General features: G+C 30.1%; 1 protein-coding gene across 1 annotated transcript in view; it reads left to right on the top strand.

Moving 5' to 3' along the window:
• LOC114932765 (acyl-CoA Delta12-desaturase) overlaps window positions 1–12,390 on the top strand; it is a 44,630-nt gene extending 32,240 nt beyond the window's left edge. The window contains 6 exon segments of the mRNA XM_029305137.2: window positions 7,115–7,400; window positions 9,950–10,080; window positions 10,283–10,342; window positions 10,344–10,489; window positions 11,331–11,516; window positions 11,679–12,390. Coding sequence (XP_029160970.1) covers window positions 7,145–7,400; window positions 9,950–10,080; window positions 10,283–10,342; window positions 10,344–10,489; window positions 11,331–11,516; window positions 11,679–11,994 — 1,095 coding nt within the window. The 5' untranslated portion in view covers window positions 7,115–7,144 and the 3' untranslated portion in view covers window positions 11,995–12,390.
• Window positions 12,391–13,916: the final 1,526 nt, after the last annotated feature.

Raw genomic sequence — 13,916 nt, 5'->3', positions numbered from 1 at the left:
TAAATATATTCAATATTATTATCTTATATATATTTTACATGCAAAAATGAAAGTTATTTATTAACAAGTTCATCCTCTTTTTATTACACTTACGACAAGAAAATTATTCTTTATTATATATATATATATATTGTGCTTTTTAAATTAATCATCATTTATAATGAATTTTTCCTATATGAAAGAGACATGTTTAAAGTATATTGCGGAATTAATTTGAATGGGTCGATCAATTTGCATTCACTGCTATCAACTTTGATCATTGATATGTATCGCAGTTAGACGGTTCACTTAAAAAAATCGTTTAACGTCCAATGAAATAAATGAGTCGAAACGATTGCAGAATAATAGTACATTTGTATATTTTTTTTCTATTTTGTTATCGATCCCTCAACTGTGATACCATTTTAGATCGCATTGACCCAATTGAATAACTTTACTATACAAACTGTGTGTGGATGCTACCTTTGACACTAATCATCGCTATTTATAACCTTTGACTTTAATTGACTGCGTCAATTAATCCATAATTTAATCAGCATGAAACTCGAGACATAACAACGCAACAGGAAAATTATTATATTCAATATCTTATATTGAATTTTTTTAAACAATAATTTCGAACTAATTTAAGATAAGATATGAGAAAAGAATGAAGAAGTTTGAATTTTGTTTATAGAGTTTTACTTCTACAGCTGAAAATAGTTCAAAAATCGAAACAAGATAGGTTTTTTTATAAGGATTATAAGTATTAACATGTCTGTTTTTATTAATGTGTTATGCACAAGAAGCTTGAATTTCCTTTTAATTTCTATCAATTCTTATTTATTATCTTAACTTTAATTCTTAATCTCTATCATACCGGGGGAGACTGATTAAAATTTATTAGAGAACGTAGTTCTACGCGATTACCCTTAATTAATTCTCGTTGCCCGAAGCGTTAGTAATTTCTTTTTGCGTTGCAAATTAAATTAATTTTCATTATGCAGGACTTTAATTACGATAGCCGTGCGAAAGTGTTTTTACTTGTTTATATGAATAAAGATATATATATTATATAATTCACGAAATAAGATAACGTAATTACAGGAATTTAGATATTGAAGATAAATTCGTCGATGACACACCCTATGCATACATCGATTGCTTCGTATCTGTGAATTTCCAACGAAATTATTGCGCGACGCGAGATACCCGACCAATATATATATATATATGTATTATTACAATTCTTCAATAGAAAAGAACTCGCATTCACTCTTCTGGTGAACATACTCCACGACGTTATTTATAGATCATTGGATTACAAAAATACATGCTCCGCGCGCGTGTCGAGGAATAGGAAACCGAGAGAAATATCTAAGACTTTTGTGACTTCTAATTAAATACATTTATTTAATTAGAAGTCACAAGTAATGTAAATTAAATTAAATTAATTTAATTAATTTGATTGAAATTCTTGTAATTTAAATTACAATAATTGTTTTATTAACGTATAAGAGATATTTTTATGCTTTTCTAAAATTATTCTATGATTTATGATTCTATGGAAGCTAAAATTAACAGCGTAATAAGCTTCGGGAATATTTTTCAAAGGATAAAACATATACGGCATTATTACGAAATAAGTTACGCTGTTATTTTCTTGATGGCGAGAATGAGTAGATGTAGTGAGTCACGTCGAGATTATAATGTCGTTCTGCTCGCGTAATGATTCATATGCGATCAATTCATGAGACAGGGATATCGATGCTTGCACGATCAATCTATATATCGCCGTCGCAATTATTAACTCCCTTCGCTATTGCCTGATAAAATATCTATCGGAAACAGGTGCATGGAATCAGTACTATCTATCGAGAAATAATCACAATTATGATAAAAAATTATGATGAGAAATTTCTCATAAAATCAATTATTTAATATTATATTTTTAATATATACGAGTAAAAAATATACACATTTAATTCTAAAAACTCTATAAAAGCTCATCGTTTTGCTCATCTTTTCTCTTTCTCTGCGAATCCTAATTGAGATTAATCTAATTAATTGGTCGATCATAAGAAAGAATAAATTAATTGGTTGGCATATTATAAAAGAGCAAAATTATTTTTCATATTTGATTGTAATATAAAGTTTGCAATGTAATATACTAATATAAAATTTTAAAAATTGTATTTTTATAATTTTTATGTAAACGCTTCAGCAAGATAATTTGTCACTTTCTATTGAGAATTAAAGCAATTATACAAAATACATAATGCAAAGTGCGAGAATGTGAACGACTTTATACCAATACGAAAATTAAATCATTCCCTTTATCTACATTTGTACATACTTTATGTATATTCTATGGCGCCACCGATGACGCATTTATCTTATTTCCGACGTTATAACGGGTGTAAAGCGTGAATCTATTCACAACTCTGAAAAAAATACAATTTATTTTCCAATATTAATTATATTATATCGTTATATAATTTAAATTTTATATATAAATTATATAATTAATTTAGATATAAACAGAAAAAATATAGTAGAGTGTATAAAATAATTTTGTTAATGATAATAATAATAATAAAATAATTTTCATAATGATTATTAAATAATTCAAGTTAATAACTCGGCACAAAAATGCAATATTGAAAAACGCAAAACAATATTGAAGAATTGCATAGTTGAATAGTTTGCAGACAATTAAATGAATTAAGAATAACATAATTTGCAATAAAAGGAGGTCAAGAGGAAAGAATAAAATACTGTGTTGTGACGGGACATCATATTTCTACATGTATACATTTATCATTGTCAAAGATTGAAATTATGATATTCAAAATATCGATCATATGCGGTGCAATTGAAGCAGATATCGCACGTGCTGTGTTGAATCTCGCGGATCAATTTTCGCAATTAGATAACGAGTTGTATATAATGTCGCGTGTATGATAATAATCATTACGTTATATTGCATATAATATCATCTGCCTATATAAACACTATTTGAAATTTATAATTATGTTGCTAAATTTGTAAAAATATTATTTGTTGCTAATAATTATGAGAATATGTAATTTGACAATGAGTATCTCACACAAAAAAAATTAAAAAATATATAATATATTATATGAAAAAATTAATAGGATGTATACACATGCACATACATGTATCAATGATTATGTAAAAATATATTAAAAATTGAATAATTTATAAGAAACATTGTTTTGAATTTGAATATCTCAACAACCTTGTCTGATTAAATAATCGCACATATATTTAATAAAAAGAAATCCTAAAAAGAGACTACGAATATGCCGATATTTTTATAAATAATGGCTTATCTCCTTTTTTAAAGCAATATTTTGAATTTTGGATGAATTATCTATATCACACATTTGATAAGTTTAAAGAAATAAACAAAAAATTGTCTAAAGTCAGATTTATTGCTTATATTGTGCGCAACATTTATGTAACGGAAGGAGATTGATTGATGTAGACATATTTTTGATGCAAATTCCAAAGTCCATATTCCCGCTGCGAATTGACCTTTAAATTCGCAGAAAGAGTGTCTTCATAATAGGATCGGTGCCCATATAATTAAGCCGATCGAAATGCCTGAGGTCAAGATAACACTTTCTTACGTAAATAAATATTTTTCGCTTTCATGTAAAAAATGCAATCAACTTCTTTATTATCGCGTTACTCCTAAATATAACGAATCGCTAACAAGAGAGAAAAAGAGAGAAATTCATATTTATATACAGAATATTTATATAATGAAATAAATATATATTTGATACATGTCATAATATTTCTTTGAAAGGAATTAGATAACTTTATATATTTCAAATGCGAAAAGTGAACATGAATAATTTGAAATACAATTTAGAAGAGAGAAAAAGGCAAACAATCTTCTATTTTGTGTTATTTATTCAAGAAATAAATAATGTGAATGCAAATAAATAAATCTTATTGTTTTATTAACTTTAGATAAATCCAATTTTAGTTTAAAATCTGAGTTTAAATTCGGGGTTAGATTTCTATCAAGATATTTAATTCTAAAACAGAATATAGCATTTTAAATTTCATACATACAGGAAAAATTACATATAATATTTTTTTTAGTTTTTATCAGAATATTAGTCTGTATATGAAATATGAATATTATTTTAAATTTTTTATATTTTATAATCTTTTTTCATGAAGATAGTATTTCGTTTCTCTTACGTGTTGGTTTGAAAATATATATACGTGTGCATTTCCTATAATAACATAACTATATATATTTTGCATATAATCGTACTATAAAAAGATGTCATTTTTTTTGACACCCAACAGATTTCAAAATAGGACGAGAATCGGCGGCGTGGATTACATCACGCTTTGTCATAAATCTCTCGGTCGTGTTTTGCTTAGCCTCAATGCATTGTGAGCGGAATATAAGATCGGTCGACTGAAAAAAAAGTCATATCACATAACGTGCGTTTATGACAACCACCAGAACATTAAGAATGTAACCAAGTATCGGCGATACGGGCACTGCGTTATTGCGACTGTCGCGACGCAAATATGCGTTCTTCAGAGCCAGAGCTCTCGAGGACGTCGATCGATCGAATTCCTAGTCGAAGAAAGGGTTGCAGAAGAGGGCGTGAAAACGAGAATATACTTTTTGCTTTAAATGTTTCAACTCAGGAGATTTACATATCAAATCTAAAGTTCTCTGCTTATCCTCTTTTTCCAGTTTACCTCTCGTTGTTCTACTACTAACTAATATTTCTTACCGAAAAATCTTCTCTTCTCGTCTTTGCACACACTTACCTTCAATGACCCTTCGACTCTTACTTCTAAACTATTTTTAATGCCTCTACTTAATATCTATACTTTATTCTCGCTTTATATAATCAAGTCCGGGAGATTTACATAACTAATTATATAATAAAGTTTTATAATAAATTATTATTATTATTATTATATATGCGTTGCAATTTTTTAAATTTATTATCCGTAGCAATTAACATTGTTTTAAAATGTTGAAGTTACGTTTCTCAAATTCTTCTTCGAACATCAAAAATTTTCTAACGCAATGTAATAAATATCTTTAATCCCAATCTATACATATATGTATATATGTATGTATTTCAATATAATATTATAAAATAAATAATAAATAAATATTTATACTTGCATAACGAATTGTTTACATTTTGAGAATAATTTAGATTTATTATCATTTATTAGACTAGAGGGAAAAAACACAAGGCAATAACAAAATAATAAAAGACGTAATAAAATTATTTTCGAGTTGAAGTTTGTTGATTGATGGATCGAGTCTTTTGTCATTGTTTCGAAATTTGACATCGGCGTTCAAATGCATAACCAATTATCAAAAAATATTGTATTGTGTCATAAGCGACCTTCGGGCAAAAAATAAGTCACCTTACGACAACAGCAGACGAAAAAAATCTGTTGCGATTAAAGTTTTATTGCGTAATTTCTACGTAAGTTATATATAAAAGTTTAAGCATTTAAATTATTTTAAAGTTATCATTTCTACTTTAAGATTGCTTGCATTTCTAATTACAAAAATAACGATATGTGTGTTTATTTATGACTATATATATACATAATAGTCATTGTGTGAAACAATTACGTAATTTTTATTACATGCTATGCCTACGTAATGTATAAAGTATTACTGCGTTTTAAGCGATAGCGTCACTTTACTGCATTGTTATCGTCTCTTACAAATTAGATTGCCAAGTATATTCATTGGATTTTACATTTTATGAGTTTGGTTTTTTAATTTTAGTTTTTGTGCCGGGTTATACGATTTTGCTACGTCGCGATAAAAGTTAACATATTATGAAACATATTTACGATTGCTATGTATCGCTACATATTAACGTTTCTGATGAGAACAATAAATAGATTTTTCTTATTACTGTCAATATGATATAGTTTAGATTAAAATTTACATATATTCACTCTTTCATCGAATTATATTTTGATTTAAAAAATGTCAAACATATCGAAACAGTATTAGTAGGTTTAGATAAATAATTTTGTACGTTATGAATATAAATATTTTTCCGAAAATTATAAATTTAATTAAATTATTGTCACACTGTAAATAATAATCTTTCATCCACTTCCGGATATTCGATGTATTAATATGTATAACTCACGTTATGGATCTACATACATATATGAATTGTACAAGATAACTCACAAATAGTCCTACTATGTTAATGCCTGATTATTAGGTCGAGGATATTCGCAGATCATCATGTATTTGTCATAGTTGAAGTATAGAAAACATATTCTCGCGGTTATGCTCGACTGATTTACATGCCGAGACATACGTAACATAGTGTTAATAAGACGCAACCTTGCCTCGAATTTACATGAATCGTATGATTTCAAAAATATTATTAGGCTCACTGGTTAGAAGAAAAAGACTGAACTAGTATATGTGTTCTAATAGATAATTGATATCATTCCAACATCGATATAATTGATCGATCAATGCTTATAAAAAGTTAATCTGCACGTGCACTGATCAAGATAAATGCACTGATAAAGACTGGTTTAAATAATAGTAAATATAATAACTTATTATTATGAAATAATAGAACAAAATAATATATGGAGAATAAATAATTGTTTGGTGACGAATTTTAAAAAATATCTGGAAGCAAATAATTTTATCGTAAGAATTACAGGAACTGCAATTCGTTTTTATCATAGAATATATTTCATGCGGAATTAAAAGATTTTCAAAGTCAACATAAAAGATATTAATAAAAAAAAAATCTTGCCATTCATTTCATTAACAGATTCTTTGAAATAAAGTTGAAGTTTTCTATGTTGCTTTGTATCGTTGAGATTTAACGATATGTATATCCTCTCCTTTCAGAGTACTGTTCGTTGTTTTGAAAATTTCTGAAGCACAGTCCTATCAGTTCCACGGAATAGAACCGATAAATCACGTCACACGTTATTGGCCAACCTCGAGAAAGCTACTTGAAATGCAGAGCAGCGGCTGAGCTGATTCGCGTGCCGGAAGGCTTATCAACGGCGGGCTTATCGGCGACTAATAATTCGGGTACATGCTTGTCAGATAATCGCGAAGACGCGACCAGAAGCGAGGATGTCACCGGATGAGGAAAAGACACCGCCGATGATGGATATCTGCAGTCCGACGCTCGAGAAGAGACAGACCACGAGCTCGAACAACATCCAGAAGGATGACGAGGTCCTCAAGGACGATGAGTCAACGGCCAAGGTCGCGTACGTACCGAAGATCAAGTGGCTGGATCTTGGCGCGCAAATCTTTATACACGGCGGTTTTCTCTACGGGCTGTACCTGGTGTTCGCGCAAGCGAAATTGCTTACGTCGATATGGGGTGAGGGAATTTTGTTGGTTCACTTATCATTCATTATGTACACTTTTGCGATTTCAATATTATAATATTTAATACGAATATCGCGAGGCTCGCTTACTCTATGAAAAGAATACATTTTTTGTATATACATTTTTTTTACCGCAGCATCACAATTCGACATGGATGTCTTTTCGCGAATTTTACAGACTGTGTAACAACTGTGCTCTGATAAAGGATTTTTGCATTCTGAACATCTGTTGCCAAAGTCTAGATAGAAATATATTAGAAAGATAAAATAATCAGTATATAAATAGATGTATATGTAATACAGCGCGATATTTGATTTTACAATCTAGTTTAATCATTTTGTTAATCCTATTAATTATCTATTAAAAATCGACTAGTATCGTATCGTAATATCGAATAAATAATGACTTGTATATCCTCTCTATCATGTGTTATTTTTAATTCTGCAATTGAAGTGTTTATTTAATAATTTTATATAATAATTCGAGCTTGAAATACGTTTCATCTTTTGATATCATAATTTATTTATAATAATTTTTTAATCATATTTTTCATGATTTTTTAAATTAATTATGCACAATTAATGATATATAAATTGATGTAAGAACCTTTTTACGTGTCTAGAATGATCCTTGAAATGTGGGAATGTTGGAGGTAAACATTAGTTTGTTAGTGATTGCGATGACACATGAATATAACTCGCCTGTAATTTCACATTGTTTACAATTAATTATGATACATAATGTCCAAGTGTTGGGAAGCTGAAGCTATAAGCTCCACACCATCCATAATTATATCGAATATAATTACACCGGTAATAACTATATCGATTTGCTTTTTATCTACGAGCTTTTTTATCTACTTGCCATTTTTATAACGCAATCCACGATTACGTTTTGAACGAATCACGTAGTAGATAACACATAAATAGTTTAGCTAAATACATATTAAATATTGTTCTTTATAATTATTTTCCGGGGTGATTATATATAAATAATTATTTGTTATAAACGAAAAAAAATTCATACCAAGAACAAGTCAGTCTTTCTTACGTCTTTAACGTCGTTTCTATTTTATACTCTCAATTGTAATGTAAAGGAGTTGGGTCAATAAGGCGAGTTTTTGGGCCCCCAATTAATTCCAGAACTTGCCTTAGTTGGCTGGATCATTTCGAGAGCTTGCCTTCGCTGGCCGGATCATTTCGAGATCTTGCCTTCACTGGCCGGATTAATTCCAGAGCTTGTCTTAGTTGGCCGGATCATTTCGAGATCTTGTCTTCACTGGCCGGATTAATTCCAGAAAAAACCGTCTTATTGACCCGACTCAAATAAGCCTCTTTTTGAAGGTCAAGTACCTCACGTTAAATGATGGCTCTGACATTGTTATAGTGCATATATATGTGCACTTTTTGGGAGAGTTTGATCATCCGGATTCGACATTCAGGGTATGAAACGAAATTTTTTTTAAAGTACAAAAACCCCTGTAAAATGGAAACTTAAGAATGATTATTTCTCCGGATCAAGTCACTTTTGAGAAAAACTATTGCAGGGCGTTATGAGGCTTGGATAGAAGAATAAAATGGCACACTTTGAGGCCGATCAGTGGGGGGCCCAAAAACCCGCCTTATTGACCCAACTCCTTTGCAGTTTCTTTCTCGCCCTTTCGCTCGTGTTAATTTTCCACGTCGAAATCGAAACGTTTATCGATGTAGCCATAAAGGTCCAGTTCATGCATATGCAAAAGCGCCGAGACGTCGGGCGCCTGAAAATAAATTCTCGTCGTACACCGATATGTCTAGTACGTATATAACTTATCCTATATTCTATGGAGCTTGATTCACACACGGCATGGAAAATGAATGACAGGGTGGAAACGCGCGTACGCATACGATGAAATAAAGTATATGGGGGAAGGCACGATAACGGGACGTGATTACGCAACCCCACGTGTAACCGCGACTGACGTTTATAGCCAGCTAGCGAGTCTCGCCAGCGTGAAAACGGAAAAGTAAACCTCGCGATAACGATACCATGATCTCAGATTTCTACATTTGCGATGACGTGTTCCGAGACATGGTAGATATAGCTTCTCGTTCCTCGTAATTGAAGAATGTGAGGAAAGACGATAACACTGCACGACTGAATTAACTTATTTATCTCAATTACTCTTATTTATGCTTACTCTTATTTATGCTTTTACTACTTTTCTTTTTAACACGTAATTTTAAAAATTCTCTATTTTTGTCAAAATCGACGTTAAAAAATGCACGAAAGAATATATATGAGAATATTTGACAAAATTGAAAAATATAAACAAAAATGAAGTTACAATGGCTTAAAAAATTGTCCAATATATGTGCGTGTGTTGCGTGAGCTGTCTTGCCAAGAATTTGGAGTCATTACAAATAATGAGTGAAATCGCAAACTCCTATTCTCAGTAAATGAGTCTTGGGATACTTTACATTACTTCTCTTTAATAATCCGAATGCGTATATTTTTGAATATACATTTTGATGAATTATTTGTGTCTTTTTATACTTATAGCGTTCGTAACTATTTATACGTCCGGCTTTGGAATTACGGCTGGCGTTCACAGATTATGGTCGCACAAGGCTTACAAGGCAAAGTGGCCCCTGCGTCTACTTCTAGTCTTCCTCTTTACGATAACAGGACAAGTACGTAAGCTCTTACATAACAACTATATGATTCTCGCATAATATTTTTTTATCGTCACTACTAAAAGATGGAAATAATAAGTGACGCATCGTTATCGCCCGAAAAATATTCCAACTTTTATGTCTTCGTAAATATTTGACAATATATCGACATAATTAATCTTCTTCAAGGACTCTTTTTAACGATATATTTTTTATACAGAAAGATGTGTACACTTGGGCGTTGGACCACAGGGTGCATCACAAATATAGTGAAACCGACTGGGGATCCGCATGACGTAAGGAGAGGTTTCTTCTTCGCTCATGTGGGGTGGCTTTTTACGACACCCCATCCCGACGTCGTCGCCAAGCGCAAGGCAATCGACATGAGCGACTTAGAAGCGGATTCTATAGTTATGTGGCAGAAAAGGTGAATTATCATTTCATGTGAAATTATATATATATACCCTCCTCAAAATAATTAAGGGATCAAAAAGATTGTCCAAATATAAGCAAATTTTAAATAGCTGTAACTTTGTTTCGAAAAATGACAATTTACAAAAGGGGTTTAAAACTTGAAATCTCTACTTTCGAAAGGTCATAGCTCTTGTCATTTTCTTCAATTCCGATAATGTTTACATTACAAGGTTTAAACAAAAGGGAGAAAATTATTTGCATCTATTTGTAAAAAGTTCACGAGTTAAAAAAAAATTCAGTCACTATATCATACTATAGAGCAAAGATGCAGCTTTAAGAATCCATTCTTTAAATTGCTGTGATTTTTAACAGTTATGAACGATTAAAGTAAAAATTACATTTCCTTTTCGAATTACGATAACTTGATAAGCAAAAATCGAAATTTAAATTTTAAAAAACGATTTTGCAAAACTTTAAGCTTTAACGTGAAAATGTTAAAATTTTTTTCAAATCTTGTGTATGCGACATGCATACAAAGTGAGAAAAAAATTTTCCATTTTGTTATGTTCGTCGTTTTCTGTATGTAAAAATATCAGAATTGAAAAAAAAATGAAAAAAGCTATGACCTTTTGAAAGTAAAGATTTCAAATTTAAAAATTCTTTTTTAAATTTAAATTATTATTTTTTGAAACAAAGTTACAGCTATTTAAAATTTGCCTATTTTTTTGATATATGTATGTATATAAAAAAGACACCTTATCAATTTATATATCATTTAGAAAATGTTCACTTCATTATTTCCTTTTCAGCTGTAACATGTAATCAATTTTACATTTATTTAATTTATCTTGCAGATTATACATACCTCTATTTGCGCTCCTGACTATCGGATTACCGGTATTTATTCCTTGTTACTTCTGGTCAGAATCGCTATGGATCTCATTCTGGGTGAACTTCAACTTCCGGTTCTGCATAAATCTGAATATAGCCTTTTGCGTCAACAGCGTGGCGCACATGTGGGGACAGAAACCCTATGACAAGTACGTATCGATTCATAGTGAACCACTAAAAAGAAAACTGTGGTTACACATTTTCTCAAAGATTAGAACGATCGAGAATTAACAGATTTATTTATCCGATAATTTGTTTCGCGCGATGCAAATTCCGCCTAAATGTCAACCATTTGATATGATAATTTGTAGGAACATTTCGCCGGTCGAGAACTTCGCGGTATCGATCGCGTCGCTCGGCGAGGGATATCACAATTATCATCACGTGTTTCCATGGGACTATAAGACTAGTGAATTGGGTGATTACCCGTTCAACCTCACTACCGGTTTTATTGACGCGTTTGCACGCATCGGCTGGGCCTACGATCGGAAGTACGTCTTGCCGGAGATGATTTATCGCAGAGCGCATCGATGCGGCGATGGTAGTCACGTCTGGGGTTACGGTGACATCGACATCTCGAAGGACGATCAGGCAGAATTAGACATGATGAATAATCACGAATTGTGAGACTGAGAAGAGATGAAAGCGCATCACGATCCTTTCGGACGGACCGGAAATATTTGGAGAAGCAAAGTTTCTCTAATTCATATGCGGACCATCTCAAATCTCTCTTAAGAAATAAGAACTGAAGTAAAACTGATATGCAGATTTGTGACTCTCTGTGATTTTGAGTTCCACGCCCAGAGTACTATATTGCCGAAAAATATTTATATTTTAATAATTATGATTATTTAATAAAAAGTTTTACGCAAAATAAAAGCGCAATAAAACAGTTGACTCTCGATTATAATTCGCGAACAGAAAATTATTCTTTGAACTACGAAGACCATAAATAAGATCGAAGATATGTTATAAAATTTATTGTAAAAAATTCTTAATAAAATTTATAGAAAAAAAATGAAATTTGATATATTCCTAGTTATTTAGGAAATTTATCTATAAAGTTACTATTTAAAGAAGATAATAAATTTTAAGACAAAGTATTAAAACTACGCGATTGACAAATTACAAATTCGTATAATCGAGAGTTCATTGTTTGCGATATAAGAAGCCACTGTTTATACATTATATTATATAATATATATATATATATATATATATATATATAATATATAATACGTATATAATTGTTATTTATTATAATCTTAGTTGCAGTATGAAAATTTCTAATTTACTGTAATACAAAGTACAAGTATTAATGTAAACGAACCGAACATTTTATTGTAAACTGATATATTTTTCGATAAATTTACATACTTATTCTTAAAATATTTTCTTTTAACCTTCAGCAAAGAAATAATATCCAAAATTTTCTTAATTTTAATGAGAGCCACCCTAAAGATGATTTTTTAATTGAATATATACAAAATATATATGTACCATTTCTATTAAAAATAAAAAATGAAAGAAAATTATATCATTTTAAAATAATGTTCTTGATAAAGCACTTTTCTGTACTTTAAATATATTGTAACAAAGTTTCATTGAAAAAAAAATAAATATAATTTTTTATTATCGAACAGAAGATCATTTCATTCGTATTTTCCCATATTTCCAAATGTGTTCTTGCATTTATTAATAAGTTTTAGTGATTAGAGGCGATATATAATATTTTCATAGTTTTATGGTCGCGATTTGGGAACCAAAATAAATATTGTCATGACACACGTTTATTAATATTTTTTGATATCAAACGGAGGATCATTTTATTCGTGTTTTCCCATACTTAAAAAGCCGTTCTTGCATTTTTTAATTAGTTTTACTCTTTACTAAAGTGATAATTAATTTTTTAGAAATTTTAGAGTCGCAATTTATATACCACGTTATATATCACGTTATGTATTGATACCTGTTTTCTTAATATTGTTTTTATCGAACTGAAGATAATTCTATTCATGTTTTTCTATATTTTAAACGCACTCTTTCATTTATTAATAAGTGAGGGTAAACCACGTCGTTTTACTTTTTACTAACAAAAAATATTCTATTTAATATAAAAGTTTTAATAATTAATTGTCTTATAAAATATCAATAAAAATTTAAGTTTATACATAACAATAATACCATGAATTAAAATTATATCGCAACATAATAATAATTCCGAATTTTTATTGTCTGGACATAATTTTAATTTCCGGATAATAAATTTAATTGACTACACTGGCTTCAAAAATTAGATGAAATTTTATTTACCTTTTGACCATACGGTTTGTGATACTTTTCAAAATTCATACAAAAATTTTAGCCCATCATATCTACAGGATCGGAAGCTCGAAATTATCAAGCATGCCGCAAATCAAAAAGTCAATTTATCAAATCCAGCGTACAAGGAGTAATAAGTTATGACAAGATTCGCTGACGGAAAAACTGTACTTTCATAATTTTAATTCACCGAATCATTTTTATGTCGCGATATAATTTTAATTCAT

The sequence above is a fragment of the Nylanderia fulva genome, unplaced genomic scaffold (genome assembly GCF_048542155.1).
Source record: "Nylanderia fulva isolate GAGA-0341 unplaced genomic scaffold, ASM4854215v1 Scaffold22, whole genome shotgun sequence".
NCBI classification, from domain to species: Eukaryota; Metazoa; Arthropoda; class Insecta; order Hymenoptera; family Formicidae; genus Nylanderia; species Nylanderia fulva.
Note: the sequence above shows the minus strand (reverse complement) of the source record. Positions and strands in the feature narration are given on the sequence as shown.